The sequence below is a fragment of the Protopterus annectens genome, chromosome 1.part2, assembly GCF_019279795.1.
Source record: "Protopterus annectens isolate FY-2018-M chromosome 1.part2, PAN1.0, whole genome shotgun sequence".
Classification (NCBI taxonomy): domain Eukaryota; kingdom Metazoa; phylum Chordata; order Ceratodontiformes; family Protopteridae; genus Protopterus; species Protopterus annectens.
Genome location: NC_056727.1, coordinates 540,821,148 through 540,845,403, shown reverse-complemented (window position 1 = coordinate 540,845,403; position 24,256 = coordinate 540,821,148). Strand labels below are relative to the sequence as shown.

General features: G+C 42.1%; 1 protein-coding gene across 1 annotated transcript in view; it reads left to right on the top strand.

Annotated features, from left to right (window-relative positions):
* Positions 1 to 24,256, top strand: part of LOC122792381 (zinc finger protein 99-like) — a 369,449-nt gene that overhangs the window by 80,258 nt on the left and 264,935 nt on the right. Inside the window, 1 exon segment of the mRNA XM_044060167.1 lies at positions 23,188 to 23,314. Within this exon segment, the coding sequence (XP_043916102.1) occupies positions 23,188 to 23,314 (127 nt within the window).

Below are 24,256 nucleotides of genomic sequence, written 5' to 3'. Positions count from 1 at the left end.
GTTCCCACCATTCTGCAGAATGAAATTCCAGGCAAATAATATTATATTTTAGCTTATTTATTTTGTTTTATTTGACATTTGTTAACCAAGTTGGTCCAACTGAGTCAGAAACCCATTTTCAGTGGAGAGCCAAGGAGAAAAGCTCCAATGTATTTACATAAAATTAATTCACAGTAAGGTTTTTACATAGTAATTGGTGTGCAATAGTACAACAGTGGATTATACCAGAACAAAAAACAAAAGGAAATGAGCAGTAAAGAATATGTAACTATCAACTGTGTAGTTAAAAAAAAATAAAGACAAAACCTAATATAATTAGGGAAAACAGCCCAAATTAACAAAGTCTTAAGAAGGCCCTGGTGGGGCTGCTCCTTGCATCATTAAACAGGAGTTAAGCCCCATCCTTTGCACCAGAATCAGCAGTGATACACTTCTTAAGGGTGACACCACTACTGTACCTGGGAACAGGGCCGGCTTTAAGTAAACTGGTATTCTAGGTAAAAAGGCTCCATGTCCCCTGCCTTATTACTTTTTTATTTCTTTTTCTTACTGCTCAGTTTGTTCCTACAGTTATTCATTCATTCTGCAGTTCATTCAACACTTTATATCTAGGCAAAACTGCACACTGACAACTCTGGAGGAAACCACTGTATTAAGCCAAGGGTCTGGGGGCTGTAAGGCCCCCAGAAGCCATGAGGTATAAAGGTGCTCTGAGATGCATTTTAAAGTTTTTTAAACAACCTTTCATCCCAAGATTGCCAGAACAAAAACTATGACAAAAGAAAGAGGTTTAGTCTTACTGTAAACTTTGATTTCTCTCAAACTGACTGCCAAGAAATGCGTCAATATCCCCTTTGGGGAAAAAGGCATCCTCACTAATTATCACATTAATAAGAACATACTAAGCACATAGTCAGTTGTGAGGGACTTGGGCACCCAGGTTGGTAGCAACCTGACTTTTGACCATGAGCAGAGTGGATGAGAGGTGTGAACTCCAACTCTTAGCTGAGATATATAAGTATCCTGTTATTTTTCGATTATTTATACAGTTTATTGTTTCTAGCAATTTATATACAGCACTTTTATTGTAATCTGCACGGGTAACTGATTTGTTTGCAGTTAAAGCATTCTGTATCTTTACAAATAACTTTCATTTTGTGGCTTTCTCTAGTGCTTTGTAGGCTAATAGCTTTAGTGTCTCCACCCACCCTCTCTGTTGGTGTCTTGTGTTACACTTGGTGGCTTTGCAGTTGCCCGCCCCTACTGTAAATCTGATCTGGGACACTCCTCCCAGTCTAGTGTCATTAGCTCATTCTACCTAATACAGAGAGAACATTTGATAAGGCCTTCTGTTTCTCCTTTTTCTCTTTCAAAAAAAAAATAAATACATTTTTGCCTGAATCTCCTTGGATCTGACTGTGCTTCTCAAACATTTTGGAAATATAGTGTATTTCAGAGCATTTATTATAACTGTAATTGCCTTAATATTGCTACAACTCAAGTACTCTAGGTTGCACTGCATCTGAAGGGTTTGTGTGTTTTAGCTGCTTTTCTGTATATATAGACTTCTCTGTATATGTAGACTAGCTACTTATTCCGCTGCATTACTGCCACTTAAATCGTTTATCAGTTGTGCACTTGCCTTGCTTCATTTAAAAACGTTTTAAATTGCTAATTTTGTAGAGTTTTAATTGCATTTACTGTTTAGGACTACACACTCAAGTGTGTTAGACTTTTCTGTTTATTTACTGTATTATTGCATTGTTTAGCCAGTTTCAACAACAACAAAAAAAAATACTATCTTGTTTGCTCGTTTCCCACCTTTTCTAGCCAGTCCATATCCCAGGCCTTGCTTGTCTCAGGGCTTTATTTTCTGTGCTGAGAGCTATCCAGACCTTGCTGTGGCAGAGGGAAGTCCTACTGCCTACCAGTGGGACTGGCGAGCATTGTACTGCCTATCTAATGCTAGAGGAGTGGTTTCCAGCTCTGAAATTGTAATTTTATTAGCCTTTTTGGGCTGATTTCTATCCTTTTCAACTTTCTGGTTTAAAAACGTGTGTGTTTGCACATATTTCACATCGTGCAGCACTACGAGGCTACAGTTAAACTATTCCAGGTGCCAGAAAATCTGCTCTTCAAATTTTCCCTTAAAACTAGCTGGTTTCTCAGTAGTAGCACTAAAATCTGAACTCCTGTGACTAGCACTTGCTCTAGAACCTGCTGTAAAGCACTAGGAAGCCTGAACCTGATACAAGCACTCAGCTCTCCTTGTCAATAAGGAGAAGTTAATCATAGGCACTAAACAGCCTACAATTGCAAAGTACCTTGCAAAGGTAAGGGAAAACAGCTCTTAAACCTTACAAAAAAGCACCTAAACAGGCATGTCCAAGGGTCAGCTTCTGGTGGTTTCTCCTGTCCACCTGATGAATCTGGGCATACTGGGGCAATGCGGCAACTGCCTCATGTACACAGACAATCCTCTCCTCCTACCACCCAACACTACAACCTGCGAGAGATGCACTTATATAGCCAAACTGGAAGCAAAGTCTCTCCGGTCAAGACTGTGCTAGACAGTCAAGAGGAGAAGGCTAACACCTGCATTACACCTCTAGCAACTCATAGCCCTTCAAAACCCACACCATCAACTCCCACACATAGCAACACTAAACCCACATATGCGGAGGCCCTTAACATTAACCTGCCCAAGCAACAAGGACCTCCGAAGCCGAAACGCAAACAAACACCAGTCACAACCAATGTGACACATAGCTCACAACACCAGTGTGCCACCCAACAACAGCCCCTAAGGCAAGACAGTATACCCAACACAGTCATAGGTGACTCTATAGTCAGGCACACTGATGTCCCACTCACCAGGCTGAACAAGGAGAAAATAACAGTCAGCTGCCTGTCGGGTGCCAGGATCCATCACATAATGCATACACTCGAGTCACTCCACAACAAGTACAAATACGACATTGTCCATGCTGGAGTAAATGACTTGAGACGTACCTCCCTGGATTACATAAAAAGAAACATGGAAGAGCTCTTGGATCATGTGACCCAGGCAGATATGACCCTAGCCCTGAGTAGCATCCTGCCTTCGCCCAGAATGATACCACAGTATCGGGACAAAATGACTGACTTCAACAATTGGCTAAGCTTCTAGTGTAATTCAAAGGGGATCCAGTATTTGTCTGCCTGGGAAGACATGATCGACAAACCATGATGCTTTGCCAGAGATGGTCTGCACCCGTCACCCCTGGGATTCAGGTTACTAGCTAAAGCTCTTGCCACCCCTATAGTGCCTTTTTTAGGCAAGGTTCAAAGGATAAAACCACCACCGTAACAGATACAAGCATGCAAAATCTGAAGGTAATGCTACTCGATGCTAGAAGTCTAAACCTCAAAATGCACTCTCTCGAGGCACTCCTAAAAATGGAGAACATCGATATCTGTGCAGTGACTGAGACCTGGTTCAAGGCTCCAGAGAGCACCCCTGCAATACCAGGCTACAATTCTTACCACACTTTTCGGCCACAAAACCAAGACCGAAACACTAAAGGTGGAGGAGTGTCCATGTTCACCAAGGATATTCACACCTCCAGGCTAGTTGCCCAACACAATACATCTGAAATTCTCCAGGTGCAAGTAACACTAGGTAAGACTGCAATCCAAATTGTAGCTTGCTACAGATTCCCCACCACACCCCAAGATTCTCACTACACCTTCCTAAACATACTGGAAAATATTAAGATACAACCAAACACCCTAATACTAGGTGATTTCAACTACCCTGTCATTAATTGGGAAAACTACTCTGGTACCAACTCCTTTTCCCAACGGTTCATGGAATTCATAAATTCCAATGCCCTGGATCAACTAATCCATTGTCCCACCAGGGGCTCCAATATCCTAGACCTGGTCATTACCAACATGGGAGATAGATGCTCCACACCAGTGGTCACCCCCTCATTTGTCAGGTCTGACCATAAGCAAATCACCCTTGACATCCACATCCCACCACCACCCCCCAGTAAGGAAACCTCCTTAAAAAAAACTTCTCCAAAGCCAACTTCATGCTACTCAAGTCAGAAGTGACAAACTTCACAACACCCACGCAGACTGGATCTGGAAGTTCGACTGCAGAATTCTACACTAAGGCACTGTACAAGCAAATCCACTCATGCATGAATTGTGCCATCCCATATAGAACCAAGATGCTCTCACCCAAAAAAGGAAGCCAATCTGGTGGTCCCCAGCTATAAACAAACTATACAACAGAAGGAAGAAACTGTTGCAGAAAAGAGGAAAATCCCATGATGCAAAAAACTCCCTTACCAGCCTCAGTAAGAAGCTGAGATCCCTCATAAAATCCTCCAAAGCTAGTTACAAAAATAAAATTGCCAAAGATTCCAAAGACAACCACAAGGCATTGTATAGTTATGTCAAGAATCTAAATGGCAATGCTCAGATCTGCTCTGAACTATAACAGAATGGCATTAAATATACTGATCCCAAGGATATTACCAATATCCTGGCAGATCGATTTAGTGCCAACTTCACTCCCCTCTCACCCCCTAAAGGGCCCATCTCAATACAGATAGATTGCCAAATTCCTGTAATACCGGCCACAGAGGTAAAAACCAAACTCTCCAAAGCTAAGAATACAGCATCCATGGGACCAGATGACATCCCAGGCTGTGTACTATATGAACTACCAAATGAACTGGCACCCCACCTAAGTGTCATGTTTAATCATAGCCTCACCTCAGGCTTCGTGCCCACTGAGTGGCACACAGCTACAGTTATCCCGCTCCACAAGGGAGGATCCACCTTGGATCCCGGGAACTACCGTCCCATCAGTCTGACAAGCCTGATCTGCAAGGGCATGGAACGCATTATCATGGAACTTATAAACAAAGACATTGGCAACCTCCAGACACTGGACCCCACCCAGTTTGGGTTTGTGAAGGGCCAATCTTGTCTTCTGAATCTGACTGACTTCTTCGAATCGGTTTCCAGAGCTGTGGACGAGGGTAAGAAGGTCCACACAGCCTATGTGGACCTCGCCAAGGCCTTTGACACTATCCCCCACTCTGGAATCATACATAAACTTACTAAGCTGGGCATAAATCCCTACGTCACTCGATGGGTTGCCAACTGGCTTACTGACCGAACCCAGACTGTAAAAGTAGCCGACTCCAAATCCAGCTCCAGACAAGTGACAAGTGGAGTACCTCAGGGTTCAGTCCTGGGACCACTCTTGTTTGGCATCTACTTCTCTGAAGTACAGGCCAACATTAAGGGACTCTGGCTGAAGTTTGCAGATGACTGCAAACTGGGAGCCATTATTGAATCCCCAAATGATGTGGATATTTTACAAAAGGGCCTTACAGAAACAGATGCCTGGTGTCAGAGCCATGGACTCAAGCTTAATGCCAAGAAATGTATAGTCATCCCCTTTGGAAAAAAACATGTACCCATGAACTACCACATAGGTGGCAGGACACTAAACATCGAAAGTGTGATGAGAGACTTAGCGACACAAGTGGACAGTGGTCTCACTTTCAATAAACACATCGCCACAACAGTCAGGAAATCCTTCTACGTGGCACACCTCATCACTAAGGGCTTTTCATCCAGAAAAAAGGAGGTCATTGTCCCACTGTACTCATCCCTCATTAAACCCATTATAGAGTATAATGCCCCATTTGGTATGTACCTCACAAGACATCTGCAACAGCTGGAAAGGCCACAGAAATACCTCACTAAAAGAATCACAGGCCTAAAGCAGATGCCATATGCTGACCGTCTAAAAAAAACCTCCAGCTATACTCTGTGGCATATCGTCTACTCAGAGGCGATCTCTGCGTAACATACAAGGCCATGTCAAACCCTGAGCTGTTGGACGTGCTCCACTTAAAGAAATCCCAATCCCTCAGAGCCACAAGCTCCAGGGATCTAAACCTTATCACATTGAACAAAACATGCTTGAGGGATAGGTTCTTGACCCAGAGACTCCCCATACTCTGGAATAGACTGCCCATACATGTCAAGCAGAGCACCTAATTGGCCTTCTTCAAAAGGAACCTTGATGATTGGATGGGAGATGGGAAATTCACCCCGGTGATCATGTCAGTCACCCTGCTAGACAGGGGCCCAGAGAAGTAAATATTGTGGGAAAAAAATTCCAGGGAATTGTTATGGCTAGGCTTGCATAGGCCTTAGGGCCGATAGCCTAGTACCAACCTATGAACCTATGACCACCATGTTGCCTCTGTTGTACAGAAGATTTTTTTTAGGTGGCCCAACTCATAAATAATGGTATTTCACCCAGGAACAAGGAGGTCATAACATCCCTGTATTCCTCCCTTATCAGACCCTTTATCGAGTACAGTGCCCCCTTTGGCATGTACCTTGCCAAGCACATGCAGCAGCTGGAGAGACTACCGACATTCCAGGGTCTCAAACACCTATTCTATACAGATAGGCTAAACGCCCTGTCCCTCTACTCTGTCTCATACAGACTACTCAAAGGTGACCTGGGTCTGGCATAAAAGGCCATCTCAGACCCAGCCTTGATAGAGTTGCTGCATATCCAGAAGTCAAACTCCACTTGCGCAACAACCTAATGTGTGACATTAATAGAACTTGGTGGGACAGATTTCTGTCCCAAAGACTCCCCCTTCTGTGGAATAGACTCCCCCTCCTTGTCAAGCAGAGTACCTCTGTAGTCCTCTTTAAGAGGAACCTGGAGAACTGAGTGGGGAAAAGAAAAAATACCACTGGAATCGCACCTGTGTCCCTACTGGACAGGGCAAACAGGTGCTGACTTTGTGGGAATGTGGGCAAAATTCTTGGCTAGGCTTATAAGGGCCTGCAGGCCAAGAGTGTAGTATTATTCTATGAACCTGTTCATTCGGGTCATTCTAACTAACCAAGACTACACTGTAACAAGTAAAGTAGAAATAACTGTATTAAGTTGGGGGTCTGAGGGAAGCTGTGCTTCTAGAGCCATGAGGTTTCTTGGTGCTCCAAGATCCTTTTTAGGGTTTTTTAAACCACCTTTTCATTCAACGATTGCCTGAACAAAAAAATGATAAAAAAAAAAGTTTAGTCTCAGTCTTCAACTTTTTTCCTGCAGCCTTTCAGCACATTCTAACTAGTTATTACAGTGCAATCTTGATTAAAGTGGAAATAACTGTATTAAGTCAGGGGTCTCTCCCTTTCTGGCAGCAGGTTATTTCAGACTTCTGGGTTCTGTCCATTATCCATCACTTTTATTTTATAGTGTGGAACCCCCCCCCCCCCCAGGTCTTCCTCAACCTCCTCCAGCCCAACTTCCTCCGATGTTCTTCATCCCACATTGCTGCAGTCCTAACACTTGGGGTAGTCCGCTGTCCCAGTCGGCCCGAATAACAAAGTATAAGGCTGACGTCGGTCAGGCGCATTTGTCTGACATCAGGGCGTCAGGGTACAAATGCGCATGACCGGCGTCATATCCTCAGTCTTTTTGCCGCATGGTCCGATGCAGAAGCAGTTTTGCAAGTGCAGGTTGGCGTTCTGAAATTTTCTGAAGTCGGAGTTTCAGACCGAATCAAAGTTGGCTAAGTACCCCATTGGGGAATATTTTGTTTTTTTCTTGCCTCAGTATTTAACCGGATGTCAGAAAAAGTAAATAATTGTATTTCTTGTGGGAAGCAGATACCTCATAGGGATTACCATACCTTGTGTATACCTTGCTTAGGGCCTGAGCACGATGTTGTTGGATGTTGCTCTTGTGCTAGATTTAACAAGCGCACTATTAAGAGAAGGCTAGACTGTGCCAGGTTAGTTTTTGGGAAGCGTTGCAATTATAAAATGCCGTCGGATGCTCCGGCCGCTTCTTCAAAAAGCGCAAGGACAAAGCAGCAAAGCCTAGGTTGGAAGAACCGTCTGTCCCAGACGCCGGTTCTTTAGAGGTGTCGGTGGAGCCGGAGGTTCTGCCAGAAGTCTCTTTGCAGTCTCAGGGAGAGACTTTACTGTTACAGGATGTTTCCTCTCAGGAGGTAGGCCAGGCTGATGGGGCTTCTCAGGTAGCTGTTCTCCCTCTCTTCCTAAGGTGGTTAGGCCCTCTCCTTCTGTTTCCAAGGCTTCTTGAGAGGCAGACCAGGTTTAACTTCAGTGGGGTTTCTCCTAGTTCTTCAGGGTCTCTGCCTAAGAAACATATGCTTAAAATGGCAGAAGATTTGATTACTATGATTAGAGGTTCTATGCCCCTCCTGATAAGAGGCCTAGGGTGGAACCTGAGCTTGAGAGTTTTGAGCAGTGTTCGAGGCTTCTGAGTCTTGGCTGAAGACTTGCAGGAATATCCTCCTTATTCTGATTCTGATGTAGATGATTCTACTCCTTCTGCTTCTCCTCCTGAGGATTTTTCTTTTCAGAGACTCTTCATTCCATGAGGGAGCATTTTAAATGGGAAGGTCAAGATTTTTCAGATTCCAGGAAAAGGCTTAGGGAATTTTGTTTTACCCCAGCATAGGCCTTTGGCTATACCTCCTGTTCTGGATGTCGTCGAAGATATTTTTGCTGGGGCTTCACTGAACCCTGATTCTTTGCCTCCTGCCCCAGTTAAACCAGATAGGTATTATAGGGTACCTGAAGCTCATAAGTATCTTTTTAAGAGTCCTAGGGCAGACCCAGAAACCGTTTCTCAGGGGCCTAAAGGTGTTAAGGCTTCTGTTGTTAAAAACCCTGTTCCTCCAGATAAAGAGGCAAGGGCGTTGGATAGATGGGGAAAGAAGGTGTATACTTCTTCCACTTTAGCCATGAGGGCTTTGAATTGCCAGTTCCACATGTTAAAATACCAGAATTATCTCCTTTCACAATTGAAGTCTAAGGTGGATGCTCTGGCGGAAGGTATTGAGTGTAAAGAGTTGCAGGATTTAGTTCATGTTTCTGAACAGGTGGGTAAGCATTCTTTGCAATGTGGTTTTGATGCTGTACAGGCCTCTTCGAGGGTGGCTGCCACTGGTTCTGTTCTTCGCAGGCACGCCTGGTTGAGGGATCAGAATTTGGCTGAGCATGTTAAGACAAGGATTTTAGATGCTCCGTTACAATCTGATGTGTTGTTTGGTTCTCCTGTTGAAGCAGTTTTAAAGAAAATGGAGGACAAGGCTAAGTCTATGCAGACTGTTAAAGATTTTTGCAGGTTCAGCCTCCAAAGTTTAGTAGAAACTGGCCTACTAAGGGTTGACATATCCTTCTTATGATTCCCAGTCTAGGGGTAGGTCTAGGCGTGGCAGGGGCAGAGCTCAAGGTTCTTTTAGGCCTAGAACAGGGAGTTCACCTGCTCAGTCTTCTGGTGAGGGCAGGGGTCAGTCCTTTCGTAAACAGACCCAATGACCTGCCTTTTCGGCTGCCAGAGCCTTCTCGTCTGGCAGCACCTTTGGGAGGAAGGTTGGCACTTTTCAAAGAAAATTGGAGTTTAATTACCCAAGACAGATGGGTATTGGATATCATTCACCACGGTTACAGGTTTTATTTCCATACCTTGCCTCCATTCAAAGACATGCCAGACATTCCTCCTCTACAAAGAAAAGAGGCTCACAAGCAAATTTCTCTGTTACTCCAAATAGGGGCCATTCAGCCGGTTCCTGTGCCAGAAAGGGGCCTGGGGTTTTATTCTCGCCTGTTCCTAGTACCAAAGAAGGGGAACACGTGGAGACCAATTTTGGATTTGTCTATCCTCAACACTTATCTGGACATTCCCAAGTTCAAGATGTTGACGTTGCAACAGCTTTTACCCCTGCTGGGAAAAGATCATTGGATGGTAACTTTAGATCTCAAGGAGGCTTACCTTCATGTGCCAATCAGACTACGTTGCAGGAAGTATCTGCGTTTTCGAGCTGGGAATTCTCATTATCAGTTCTCTGCATTGCCCTTTGGCTTATCTACTGCGCCCAGAGTATTCACAAAAGTTCTGGCTCCAGTGATAGTTTACTTCAGGATAAAAGGCATACAAATCTATCCTTACCTGGACGACTGCCTGATTCTGGCTCAAGAAAAGGAAGACCTTCTTCAGCATTTGGAATATGTGATAGCAGTGCTAAGATGCCTGGGGTATTCTGTGAACGAAATAAAGTCCAGTCTAGTACCCTCTCAAGACATGTGCTTTCTGGGTGTGAGACTGAATACAGCAGCCCAGATGGCCTTTTTAACCCCGGACAAACAAAAGAATCTGTCTCTTTACTTCCATCAACTATCTCTTCAGTCCGGGCTGACTGCAAGGACAGTCCTTCAAGCCGTAGGGTTCATGGCATCTTGTATTCTGGTGCTTCCCAATGCCAAACTGCATATGAGGAAGCTGCAATGGTATCTCAAAATGTATGGACACAGCACTGCCAGGATTTGGACACTGTCATTCAAATAATACCTTGCATTCAAAGGAATTTTTGTGGTGGGCTCAGGAATGTCACCTAAACAAGGGACTCTCTGTGACCCGGCCAGAGGCGAGTCAAATTCTAACGACAGATGCCTCAGACATAGCTTGGGGAGCTCATCTGAATGGAAAGTGGATACAAGACAAGTGGCCTGCCAGACTACAGCATCTACATATCAACATGAAGGAGATGTTAGCAGTCCAGTTTGCATTAATGGCTTTCAAGGAGTTACTTCTTCCAGGGCAGGTGTTGATTCTAACAGACAACACAACTGTCATGTGGTACATCAACAAACAAGGGGAACTCATTCTTATCCTCTATGCAGGCAAGCGATGATTTTGTGGGAGGCTGCGCTCAGCTTGCAACTAAATCTTCAGGCAAGGTTTCTGCCAGGAGCACAGAACTCCTTAGCAGATGTGTTAAGCAGGCAAATCATGGATCCCCACGAGTGGAAACTGGATCTTCATGTATTTCAGAAATTGACAGTGTCATGGGGAACTCCAGACATAGATCTGTTCGCTTCTCCACTAAACCACCAGCTGCCAAAGTTTTGCATGAAAAGGTTTCATCACACAGCTTGGAAAGTGGATGCTCTTTCTTTCAGTTGGAAAAATCTTCATGTGTATGCCTTTCCACCTCTGCCTCTCCTCCCAAAGGTACTTCTAAAGGTCAGACAAGACAAGCCAAGGATGATTTTAATAGCTCCAGATTGGCCTCGCAACACTGGTACCCATTACTGAGGAGTCTGGTAAGGAAGCCTCCATGGCCTTTACCTTGATTCCGCACCTATTGTCTCAGAGGACGGTCATCTGCTCAATGCCAAGCTTCACTCTCTTCATCTAACAGCCTGGCATATTCTGTTTTGAACACAGCAGGTCTCAACTTCCTCAACAAGTTTTGAATGTGATTATGGAAGCCAGAAGACCTAGTACAAGGAAAGTGTATGCAGAAAAATGGAAGAGATTTTTATTTTGGAGTGCAGCAAAGGATTTTGAGGTTTCTGAGCCTAATTTGAGTATGGCTCTTCAGTATCTTACTGAGTTATTGGACAAAGGTTTGTCTTTCTCTTCCATTAAGATTCATGCTGCAGCGATTTCAGCTCACTATGATTGTGACCCACCATTGTTTTCTCATCCTTTGTTCAAGCAATTTCTTAGAGGGCAAAGAATATAAGACCCCCGTAGAGCTCCTACTCCTGCTTGGGACCTCAATTTTGTGTTGGAGAAACTTACTCTACAACCTTTTGAGCCTGCAGCTACTGCTGAATTGAATTTTTTTTCATGGAAGACTGCTTTTTGTTGGCCATTACTTCTGCAAGAAGGGTTTCTGAATTGCAGGCCCTTATGGCAGTTGAGCCTTTCTTGATTTTCCATAAGGATAGGGTATCATTACGTACTAATCCTTCCTTTATGCCTAAGGTGGTCTCTAGTGTGGCTTTAAACCAAACTATTCATTTGCCCACTTTTATTCAGATCCCCAAAATAATGCGGATAAGATTTTGCACACTTTAGATGTACACAGGCAGTTGCATTATTTTTTGGACAGGACTAAAGGGTTTAGGCAGTCTCAGCAGTTGTTTGTTTCTTTTGCTTTGAGTTCTCAGGGCAAGCCTGTGTCAAAACAAACTATTTCTAAGTGGATTGGGTTTTGCATTGCATTTTGTTATTCCCATCATGGCAAGGAGATTCCAGCTGGGATTAGGCCTCATTCCACTAGGGCTACTGCCACTTCAACAGCATTTTGAGGGGTGGCAACTAAGGATATTTTGGAGGCAGCTACTTGGAGTTCAGTGCATACTTTCTCTAAGCATTATCACCTTCCACTCTACTCTAAATCTAGGGCTGGTTTTGCCACTGCTATTTTGCAGGGCATGTTGACAGCTCCTGCTTCTTTATGATTTGCCAGCCTCCCTTACCTCTGCTTTGGGATTCTACCCAAGTGTTAGGACTGCAGCAATGTGGGATGAAGAACATAGTACAGTTTTGTACCTACCATAAATGTAGATGTTCAAGATCCACATTGCTGCAGTCCAATTTACCTCCCTCCTTCCCTCTGTGTTTAGGGGTGGTTGTGTGGGTTGGGTTGTACTTTGTGTATATTGTATATATTGTACATATATTTGGTACAGGAGGTTGGTTGTTTGTTTGCTGTCTTTTGGTTTTGACCTTTATTTTTAGGGTCTTCTGACATCTGGGGCAAGAAAAGACTGAGGATATGACGTCGGTCATGCGCATTTGTACCCTGACGTCCTGATGTCAGTCAAATGCGCCTTGACCGACGTCAGCCTTATACTTTGATATTCGGGCCGACCGAGGACAGTGGACTACCCCAAGTGTAAGGACTGCAGCAATGTGGATCTTCGAACATCTACATTTATGGTAGGTACAAAACTGTACTTTTTCCCATTTCTTAAACGGGCTTTCCTGGTCTCCCTAGGCCTAAAGGATATCTATTTTCATAATCCCATTCCCCCTCTGTTCAGAAAGGTTTTACGTTTCTCTGTTTTTTCCCTCCCATTTTCAGTTCTCCGCTTTGCTTTTTGGTCTTTCTATGGCCCCAAGGGTGCTTGCCAAATATCTGGCCCCTGTTGTAGCCTATAGTGGACCACAGGGAATCCAGATATTCCCGTATCTAGACAACCTGCTGTGATGAGCCCTCTTTACTCCCGAGCGGTAACTAAGGAGTCTCAGTCCTCATCACTGTCTCTGGTAAGGGGTGTCACTAAAAGCGGGGATAGAAATACACAATTTCCCCTAAGAGTACACCAGGAACAGGTTCCAAACCTAGGACTGAACTATATGCTTCACTCCAGGTCCCCAAATGAGTCTCCACACCAGCCAGTGGAGAATGCCATGTCCCATTTCTAGGTATCTACACACTCACTTGTAAATATCTGATATTCACACATACACACACTTTTTTAAGAAAGACTGACACAGATTTATCTGCTGTGTTTTTTTGCCCAAATTACAAGGTAACAGCTGCCACCAGTCAAATACCCTAATACTATTCAAAAGGGGTGTTCAATTATATTGAGTAAAATATATATTGAATAAATAGATATTGAAACAAATGGTAGCATGTATCCCAAGCCGTAAGGCTTTTCACAGTGACCCTGGTGTTATCACACTAAGCATAAACACACTCAAGTTATTAAAAATATTCACTAAATAACCAGTCACAATGAGATGTAGTAAAACATTTAGTAATAACTAAAAGGATTTAAAATATGTAAATACTGAATAATTGATCCCAGTAAATTTTATAACAGTTTCACACACAGGAAATATGAAAATAATACTGTAGACAGATCTCACATTGATTTTTAGAAAACCTCTTAACTAGCTGTAGTTTCCTGACGATCTGAAGATTAATTGTCCCTATCTAATCTAAGTAACTCAGCAAGGCAAGATTATACTCTTCTGCAAGGCAAAATGAGGAATTATGTCTACACTACTGGCTGTTGTCTGTCCTCAGCTACTGGAACAGCTTACTCATAAGACAACTGGACTGCTGCTGAACAGTTCTGGAAAACAACACTGAGCAACTGATTCAGAACATGCTTTTATAGCAGATTTTTTTAAAATAACAGGAAGCTGCTATGATAATTCTACTCCCTCATGTTGGACTTTGAAAAGTAAACAGTTTTAGTGAATATTCTGTTCTGCCAGCCTTGGCACACAATGACATCACATCTACGTCAGCTGACTCTGGCATAACATACATTCAGAATTTTCTTACATTTGTTTAGCCAGAAGAACACTGACATTCAAACATCTTGCATAAATCAGTGTGATAATCAAAAGACATATCTTGTTTACAAAATTATAGCTAGTCATGCTGCCATATGTAACACATGATAATTTTACAATTATTGGCAATTGTTTACAAAACTTCAACCAGTCATGCTAGCACAGATAACAATATCTGATATCCTCATACCTGCTTCTTTAGGCTCCCTCTCAAGCTGGATTTCTACAGGATCTGCATTTCACCATACTCCTGCACAGTCTGGGATCCATCTCAAGATGTCAAGCATGACTCTTTCTCAAGACCACATTTTTCTGGGTTGCAGAATCCAAACCATTCCATTGTTGACTTTTTTCTTCCTTCTCCCAGGTTTCACTCTGATAACCTACTTCTGATCCTCTGCTTCTCCTTTCACTTATTCCTGCAAGATAATTTCTGTGTCCTGAGGTTTATAGCATCTACTATTCCCATGCTCCTTTGCTAAGCTTCATATGAAGAAACTTCAGTGGTACCTAAAGACAGTTTGGCTCCAGCATTGCCACTCTGGAATTTTCAGTTCTCTTACTACTTTGTCTCAAACTGCAGTTTCACTGGTGGATTTAGCAGAAATCCCTCAGTCCAGGACTGCCTTGATCCGAAATGTTCACAGAAACTTCCAGTTTGGGGTGGGCAGCCTCTTCTAATGATCTGAGGTATCAGGGTCTCTGATCCCCTCCTAAGAGGTCAAGCCACATCAGTATAAAAGAAATTAGGATGCTCATTCTTGCTCTACAGATCTTCCATTCTCTTTTAGGTCTCCATGCCCTTTAATTTCTTACAGACAACACCACAGTTATGTGGTACATCAACAAATGGGGGTGGGGTCAAACATAGTTTTATCTTCTTTGCAAACTAGCCCTTTATGCCTGGGAATTGGCTATTCACCATCAGGTGGTCTACATCCATTCAGAACAAAACCTTGTGGCAGACTCCCTGAGCAGGTCCAGGAGACAACCTTGTGAATGGATGATTCACAGAGAGGTGTTTCTGGACATAATACATCAGTGGGTGTATTTCTCGAGTGGATATTTTTGCCTCCCCTCTGAATAGGCATTGGAAGCTGGACATTATGTCCTTTTCTTGGACAGGAATGCTCCTATATGCTTACCCTCTTCCTGTACTTCCCAGGGTCCTGCACAAGATCAGGAAGGACTCCCCAAGAATCTTGCTGGTGACTCCTTTTTGTCCCTTCTCTTTCACCTGGCCAGGGGCTACCTCACTGGATGGATCTTGTCACACAAGGCAAGGGGTCTCTCATTTATCATTACATATCCATTCTTCAGTTGACAATTTGGGTAATAGTATTTTGATCCTATTTAGATACCACCTTTCTATGGATGTTCTTAGGATTCTGCAGGAGGCCAGGGAATCCATCACCAGAAAATCTTATATGGCTAAATGGAACATATTTTCTGTTTGGTTTCTCAAGCATCACCAAGGTTCCTTTGGTCCTTTTTTTACTTGTGTGAACTGCTCCTTGCTGGCTTGACATATGCTTCTGTTAGAGCTCACTTGTCACCAGTCTCTGCTTGTCTGCCCTAGAAACCACCACTGGACTCTCATTTTGAGGTTAAATAATTCCTTAAAGGCATTCTTCATATCAGGCCAAAAGGAAAACCTATGCCTCCCTCTTGGGACCTTAATTTTGTCCTCCTTTTCAGCACCTTCTCTTCTCATTCTTTGCAACACTGTACCTGGAAGACTGTTGTGTTGGTTGCCCTTACTTTGTCCAAGAGTATGAATGTCAGTATTAATTGACTGGAAAAGAAGAGTATAAAACCGGTATAACTGGCTGAAAATTATTGCTGAGAGTATTTCATGACTGCACAGTATTTTCCAAAATCACAGAAGACTATTAAAAAAAATGACACATGAAGAAAAAGCCCCAAAAATTATATCACAGTCAAAATAATTTGACCACTGCAACCACCAATGAAATTTACCAGAAATCTTGGCACGCAATGAATGTGTGTCACGGCAAAGTCAACTGCAACTTTTATTTTTTGTGCCTTCTAAATTGAAAACAACTCTTTATGTTGCTATAAGCAGTTTACTTCAAAGAATTACAGAGAACTTGTTTCATAGCATGCAGTACACCTGGGTTACAGAATAGCCATTGGAAGTGTGCAAACCCTGAAACAAAGACACAACTGAGCATTGCTGCTCAGCAAGGGAGAACTCGAGCGCAATAGAGAACCAATTCATCCTTGCAAGATAGTAATTCAGATATTTAAGCCCTGCTCATTTGAACATTAAAGAACAAAATAGGTTCATTTAGCATGTGCAGGAGGAATTCAAGCCCTAGCTAAAGGTCAGGAACATATCCAGGAAATGATCCAAACAGTGGCACCCGATGTCTTTAAGAATAGATGAAAGGGAAGGAACACCTTTCAGTGAGTGTGCCAGGTTAGTAGTACCATTTTAAGCGGAGGTTCTAAAATATTTTGATTCAGACCCAACATAGGCCACAAGTTACGCACACGTTGGGTGTGTGTGTGTTGTGTGTGTGTGTGTGTGTGTGTGTGTGTGTGTGTGTGTGTGTGTGTGTGTGTGTGTGTGTGTGTGTGTGTGTGTGGAGAGAGAGATCTAGAGATACATACACAAAATGAACTCTTGTCTGACCTTGCTTGCCTAGTTGCCTTCACTTATTTATTTATTTATTTGGGGGGGGGGGGTAATTGTTTCCCCCTGAGTCCAGAGTTTTATCATCACTGCTGCAGGAGACCATGGTTACCACAGTTTTCAACAAATTTACCTTAGAACTTAGGGATTTTGGCAGTTGTAACCCTTTCTGAAACCTTTCATTTCGTAGCCAGGTTTTGAGAAGGTGGGTAAATGCTCTCCTTCATTCTTATCTCCAGGAACATGATGATCTGTTATCCATTTCAGTCAGAATTTTAATGTAACGTAGTACTAAACTTCTCCTCACAAGTGTTGAGTGCTCAGTTAATGGTGAAGAATCACCAGAATTAGAGCTGTGAATGTTGATTTACTTGTGAGGATTCATTGGAATTTATGTAGTGAATGCTCAATTAATGGTGAGGAATCACTGGAATTAATTTGAGTTGTGAATGTTCATTTAGTGATGAAGAATCACCAGAATTAATTTTATGTTCTGAATGCTCATTTAGTGGTGAAGCATCACCAGAATTAATTTGTGTTGTGAATGCTCATTTAGTGGTGAAGCATCACCAGAATTAATGTGTTGTGAATGCTCATTTAGTGGTGAAGCATCACCAGAATTAATTTGTGTTGTGAATGCTCATTTAGTGATGAAGCATCACCAGAATTAATTTGTGTTGTGAATGCTCATTTAGTGGTGAAGCATCACCAGAATTCATTTGTGTTGTGAATGCTCATTTAGTGATGAAGCATCACCAGAATTAATTTGTGTTGTGAATGCTCATTTAGTGGTGAAGCATCACCAGAATTAATTTGTGTTGTGAATGCTCATTTAGTGATGAAGAATCACCAGAATTAATTTGTGTTGTGAATGCTCATTTAGTTGATGCATCACCAGAATTAATTTGTGTTGTGAATGCTCATTTAGTGATGAAGAATCACCAGAATTAATTTGTGTTGTGAATGCTCATTTAGTTGATGCGTCACCAGAATTAATTTGTATTGTAAATGCTCACTTAGTGGTGAGGCATCACCAGGATTAATTTGTGTTGTGAATGCTCATTTAATGGTGAGACATCATTGGAATTCATTTGTGTTGTGACAGCTCATTTAATGGTTAAGCATCACCAGAATTAAGTTGTGTTATGAATTCCTCATTTAATGGTGAGGCATCACTGGAATTAATTTGCGTTGTGAATGCTCCATTTAATGGTGAGAAATCACTAGAATTGATTTTTTCTGACTCTTCTTGATGTCTAAGTGACTTAAACACTGTTGACCTTGGGATAATTTTACAGTGCCCACATACTGTGGACTCGCAGATATTGTTCTACCTACACTTTGGATTGGAGAAGTCTTCTTAGTTTTACTGTTGCACAGGACACCCAACAGATGGCCCAGTTTCCAGAATTTTTCATTGCCCCCCCCCCTCTTTCCTGTCAGATGCCTTTCCACATGCACACAGCCAGTGGTATAAGCGGAATGTCAGATCACTCCATCCACAACTCTTCCTTCCATAGTTTAGGAAAGAAAACTCTATAATTAGTGCAAGCACTGCACTTGAGTCTATTGGCATAGACTGGTTATCCATTACAGATAAATACCCCACTGGAGAATGCTCTGTTGTTGTTAATGTGATTTGTGCTTGTGTAGTGACTTTAGGATGCTAGTTATTGCAGTACTTTGTGTAGGATGGTAGTTATTGTGCATCAGGTTAGATGCCAGTATCTAAAAACAAACAAATTCCATACCAAGACTTCTATAGTCTGTGTTTTTATTTTCTTTGGACACAGAACATGAACATTACCTCTTGTCCCCATTCTGTGAGTTTCCGTTGGATGACCATCAAAATGACAGTCAAATATCTCTAGGTCTACTTAAATCAGAAAAGGCTGCATGTCATTTCTAGTGCTGCCATGGTATCTACCAGATCATCCATGAATGCCCCATCTTAAAAAATACACAAAGACAAATGTCCATGTGAAAAGGGACTCTGGTGGGGGTGGCTGACAAAATATCAATAGAGTCCTAAAGCCCTCCTAGACTCAAGGGCTTTAGGCCCTGTGTGGTGATTTCACAGCTCCCATCCCGGATGCTGCCTTGAACTGAAGCCTCTGCTGATGCCTCGCCTGAGTCTGCCATGCTGCCAGAAGAAAGAATATCTTCCTCAGCTGAAAACATATAGGTGTAGGTGGTCAAGATGTCTCTCTGCAGACATGGGGCTTCCGTGCTTGTATCATAATAGTCCGTGGTGAGGGCAGTATATCTGCTCTTCTTACATAAGATGTCTCCATCTCCCTCATCAAAGTGGTCAGTGTCTACCCATGGCCAGAAACTTTGAAGGCAGCCACAATGCTCTAGCAAAAGGCCCCAAGTTACCCAAACCTCCGATATCCACCATCTTGCTTTAGCTTGATCTAGGTAAGCCTTCCATACTCACACCTAGGTCCCCTCACAGAAGCAGACTTAGGCACCCTCCCAGGTTCTGTTAAAACTGTCAGATTTCATGTTTTTCCTTATGAAACCCATAGCCTCTCACAAATCAACAGTTACTGTCAAGGGTCCCTAGTCAAAAAAGAAGAGGAAATTTTCTGTTCTTGAAAACCCCGATTCTTCAGACTTTGAGGAAAATAAACTTAATTTTACTGATCAGATGTCTTCTGATTTTTATTCCAGTCTATTGGAAAAACAGACATGTAACAAAAAGCAGTTGTTGTACAATAACACATGGAAGAACTATTTATGTAGGAAGAGAATAAGATGTCCACTGTGTCCTCCCATTTTCTTGTATGTATGATCAGTACATCTTATTCTGTTCCTCCTCACTGTAGGATTTCTCATTTGGAGATAGCCCAAGTCTAAAGAAGGAGTTCCTCGTGTAGGATGCAGAACCTAAACTGTCAGCTGTTCCTCCATTTATTGAAGCTTTGCTGCATGCATTCACAGGTGCTTTTTTGGAGACAGATTCTCACCCCCCCTCCCCCGTTCTTCCAGGAAGCTTGTTTTATAAGTCCGTGGATTCCTGTTATTATCTGTACAAGAACCTGATTACTAATTCAGCTATCTTGTCCATATGCAGGAAAGGATCTTGTGGAGCTGCAACCAAAGATCTCACCCCCTACTGACAAGGAAAGGAGTGTTAACTGATTGGGAAAGAACGTTTACACATCTGCCAGCTTAGCCTTCAGGGTTCTGAATTGCCAGACTTGTATGCTCAATTCCAAGGGAATTTTCATTCCCACTTTTAAGGAAAATGTGAAGGAAAGAAAATAGAGGAATAAAGTGCTGAATCTTTGCAACTTTGCTTCCAAAGTTAGCAAGCACTGTATGAAATGTAGCTGTGATACAGTGGATGCTTCATGAAGGCATCATCTTCTAGGTTAGTTCTACAGTCATGCATGTCTGAGGACACATTCCCTGCCAGACCGTGTGAAAACTCTGCTCCTTAATATACCACAAGAAGCTGCTCCTTGGATCCCCCCCCCCCCCCGGCTAATCAGCTGTATAAACAGTTGGAGTAAACAGGGAAGACTTTGCAGTCATTGAAGCAGTTTAACCTCCTCTGCTGCACACAGTAGAAAGTGCCTCACTAAATGCTGGTGCTTCCACTATAGTCAAAATTCATGATTCTAGGATTAAGTCTGATGATTAAATTTTTCTAGATAAATGTAAAAAAAAAAAAAAAAATGAACATTTTTAAAGATAGTTGGTATTCAAATATTCTGATACAGGAAGCCCCTGTGAGTGTATTTGCTCCTACGCAAGAACAGCTTTCCCCTATTACTAGGGTGGGTTTTGTTGCAAATCCTGACCTAGGGAATGAGTATGTCCTCTGGAAATCAATTTCTCTTACTTTTAGGGCTGATGTTGCTAATGTAAAATATATTGTTAAGAAACAGTGAAACACATTTAAGGGTCATGAAGTTTTGAATGATTTTATTGATGTAACCCCTAGACTTATGGATAAAAGGTCCAGGAACCTGAAGGATTATTTTGTAGGTAAAGAGATTATAGCCCAATTACTACCAAATAGAATGGTACATTTTCTTGCTTTGGACAACAACATGGTGATTTTCTGGCCAACAGTACTTCTGTGGTTAATGCTGATACTGGTAAGAGTGTAGTTGCCACAGGTAGATACACCCGTAAAACTAAAAATGTAGTGCATTATTCGGAACATTTTTAATGTGATTGTTGTTATACAGGGAAAACCACCAGTAATTTGAGAGAGTGGTTATTGGCACATGTTTATGCTATCCAATATCAAGATAAGAATGCTTTGTGTAGACATAGTTTGCAAAGTTCCAGATTTAAAAGGTTTTTATTTTTCATTTTGGAAATTGCTGAAAGTGATGTGGATGTGATGTTAAGTCAGTTTTGGAGAGTTATTATAGCAATTTAGATTTATGAAGGTTGAACGTCGAGCTGGCACCTCAGCGTTCGTGAAAAATCTACTGCCAATCATTAGCGGACCGGAGTTCCGCTGTGGTGACCCCTAACTGGGAAAAGCCGAAAGACAGACACACACTCACACTTTTAGATATCTGAGCCTTTGCAATTCATTTGATTAGCTTTTTAAAGGGCCGGTATTTGCAGCACTAGTATGATTGGTTGAGTTTTTGGTTCATGTGATTTAAGCCTTTCTGTAATTTGTGTAGTGGATTGATTGTCTGACGAAGGTCATGGTTATGTTCCATGAATAGAAACAGCTTATCGTATTAAAATTTTACTCCAAGCTGATGTTCCAGGTGTGTCTTTTGTTTTAGTTAGTCTTATAAAGGTGTTGAGTAGTAATCTGCTCAAGAGCTTCACTCTTTTTGGCAACATTGTGTCTGTCTTGCCAAAACATTACAGCTAGGTACTGCTGAAGGAACCACCAAAGAAACTGCCAGCATCTTCACTTCAACACTACAAGATAATTTTATAACTCATTAAGCTGGTATCTCACCTCCTGTTAAGGAAAAATGAATTCCTTGCATGGACTACATGCCAAATAGAAGAAAAAACTCCACCTCAAGTCCCAGTGTTCAGCCAAAAACAATGTCAGTGAGTTAGGCCATTGCACTCGTGTGTCACCTTTTGAACTGGGTGTGCAACCAGTAGAGTCAATGCATGTCTTCTTTTGGTCTGTTTTAACTGTGGTGAGGTCCATGATGCCCATCTTTCATAGGCTGCACTGCTGAGACAATGAAACTGTAGGAATTAGAGCCTCGTAAAGTCATAGAACAGCAGTGGAGCACTTACATATTGGAAGGCTAAAATTGGAGTGCTTCACCAAATATAGACCACATGAAAGGGATGCCTACCCCAGGTTTCCATTCCACAGTCAGTCTTGTTCCCCTTCACCTTCCTAGGCATGCATCTTGCTGCTTGTTTTCCTTCCTCCTCAGTTGGATCCCTCGTTTCCTTAATGTAAGACTTTTGATGGTGGTCCGCCCCTAGTCAGTCTTTAATGTAGTGCATGGAAGGGGGTGGAAAATAGATTACTTTTTAACCCATAGCATTCAGGATCACCTCCATAAATAATTGGAGATGGCAGATGACTTCATATTCTACTCCTTCAGTAAAACCTCAGCCAGCAGATGCCCAGCATGGACCTGTCCACTCTGTAATTTAACACTTTAGCCTCATACCACCTACTCCTGCCACACTGCTAGTTCATGTCATGGGCAGAGTGACCTCTTTGTCACCTTTAGCCTCCTCCCACTCACTTGTGGGTCTATTAATATGCAGCTCAGCTTCTTTTGCTGTTTCATATGCAGAATGCAGACCAGCCCACAGGCAACAGGAAACAAAATTGCTAGTGAAGGTTCTGTACTATTTGTACTCTACAAGTGGTAGCGTTTTTCTTTTTTCTTTACTGATTCATTATGCTGAACCAGCAAAATGACTCCAGACTGTTCTACTTCTAACCTCTTGTTTCTTTTTTTATTTTTATTTCAGGGAGTGAAGAAAGTGCCGTTTCTTCAGTCTCTAAAATAAAAACAAAAAAGAAAGTGTATTTACTGCTATCATTAGCCTTCAGAGCTATAGAAACTGTGTATTGGCTCTTCAGAAATTATATCTTCTAATTCTATTGCCATCTTTGAAAGTAATTAGATTTGTTGGTTTATCAAGGGCATTCTATAATACTCCGTATGGCAAGATGGCCTGTAAGGCCTGAACACAGTAATACCTAAATTATCAACGAAAGGGGGACGCACTCACCCTTGGCTAACCCCAAGACCAATGCTACACGTTGCATAATTGCTAGAATTTCTGGTAACAACTGCCTTTGTTTCCTCTCAAATTATACAGATTTTAGGTTGTACTTTTTAAAGAAATGCTGAAGCACACCTTTTATCTTTATCAGGTACCAGTATTGTTTGAGGATGTTGCTATTTCTTTCTCAGAAGAGGAATGGAAGATGTTGAGAAAACAAGACAAGGAACTTCACAGGGAAGTGATGGTACAGAATTATGAAACATTAATTTCTATTGGTAAGTATAGACCCCTTCTTAGGAAGTGATATCTTTTTCAGAGAGTTATGAGCATCAAATTAAAATGCTATGTCGTGAAGCCTGATACAGTTAGCAAGGTTCATGAGTCAGTCCTTCGTAATTGCGTTTGCAGCCAGAAAGATAAATGCATTTGAATGGAAATCAGTAGTTTGTAGATGCAATTAAGTCGCCAAGTTTTAAGAGGTGTGAGGAAACTGGAGTAACCAGAAAGAGCTCACAGGAATACTGAAGAAAATGCAGACTTCAAACAAACCATAACCAGAGGTTGGGACAGAAAACTGGACTGGGGACTTTGAAGAAGAGACCAGACAGATGTTTTAGAATGTGCGCATTGTACTGGGGGGTGATCTCAGCCCATTTTTTTATTTTTTTATTTACAGATGGTCCCAACAGGTAGTATTTCTCCATATTGAATCTATATACAGTAAACTCCATCATATCTAGCCTCTGTTTAACCAGCCATCACATTTCTGCCATAGTCCTAGCAAATGACAACAGAGAAGAACAACACTTCTGCCTCCTCTGGGCTAAATAATGACAGAAATTTGAGTTTTAAACTTCATATTCATCAGAAAAATGTATACCAACACAAATCTTGTTCTAGCTGATTTAAAACCTATAAATATTATTTTGTATGCTTTTTGTCCTGATTAACCAGCCATTCTTTTATCCAGCCTAAGGTCCAGTCCCAGCAAGACCGGATAAGAGGGAGTCTGCTGTAGTCACAGATATCATTCATCATAATTAAGGGTATTCCTTACATGGGTAAAACCTTTTTCTGTGTGCAGTATCATTTCCTTTCATTTGGTGGTTATGAGTACCAACCCATTCTTAAATTAAATTCCTATGTCCGTTAATGTTTTTGTGATCATATCCTTTGTACCACACAAGTTTTTACCAGCTTTAATCCTTTGTTCTTTC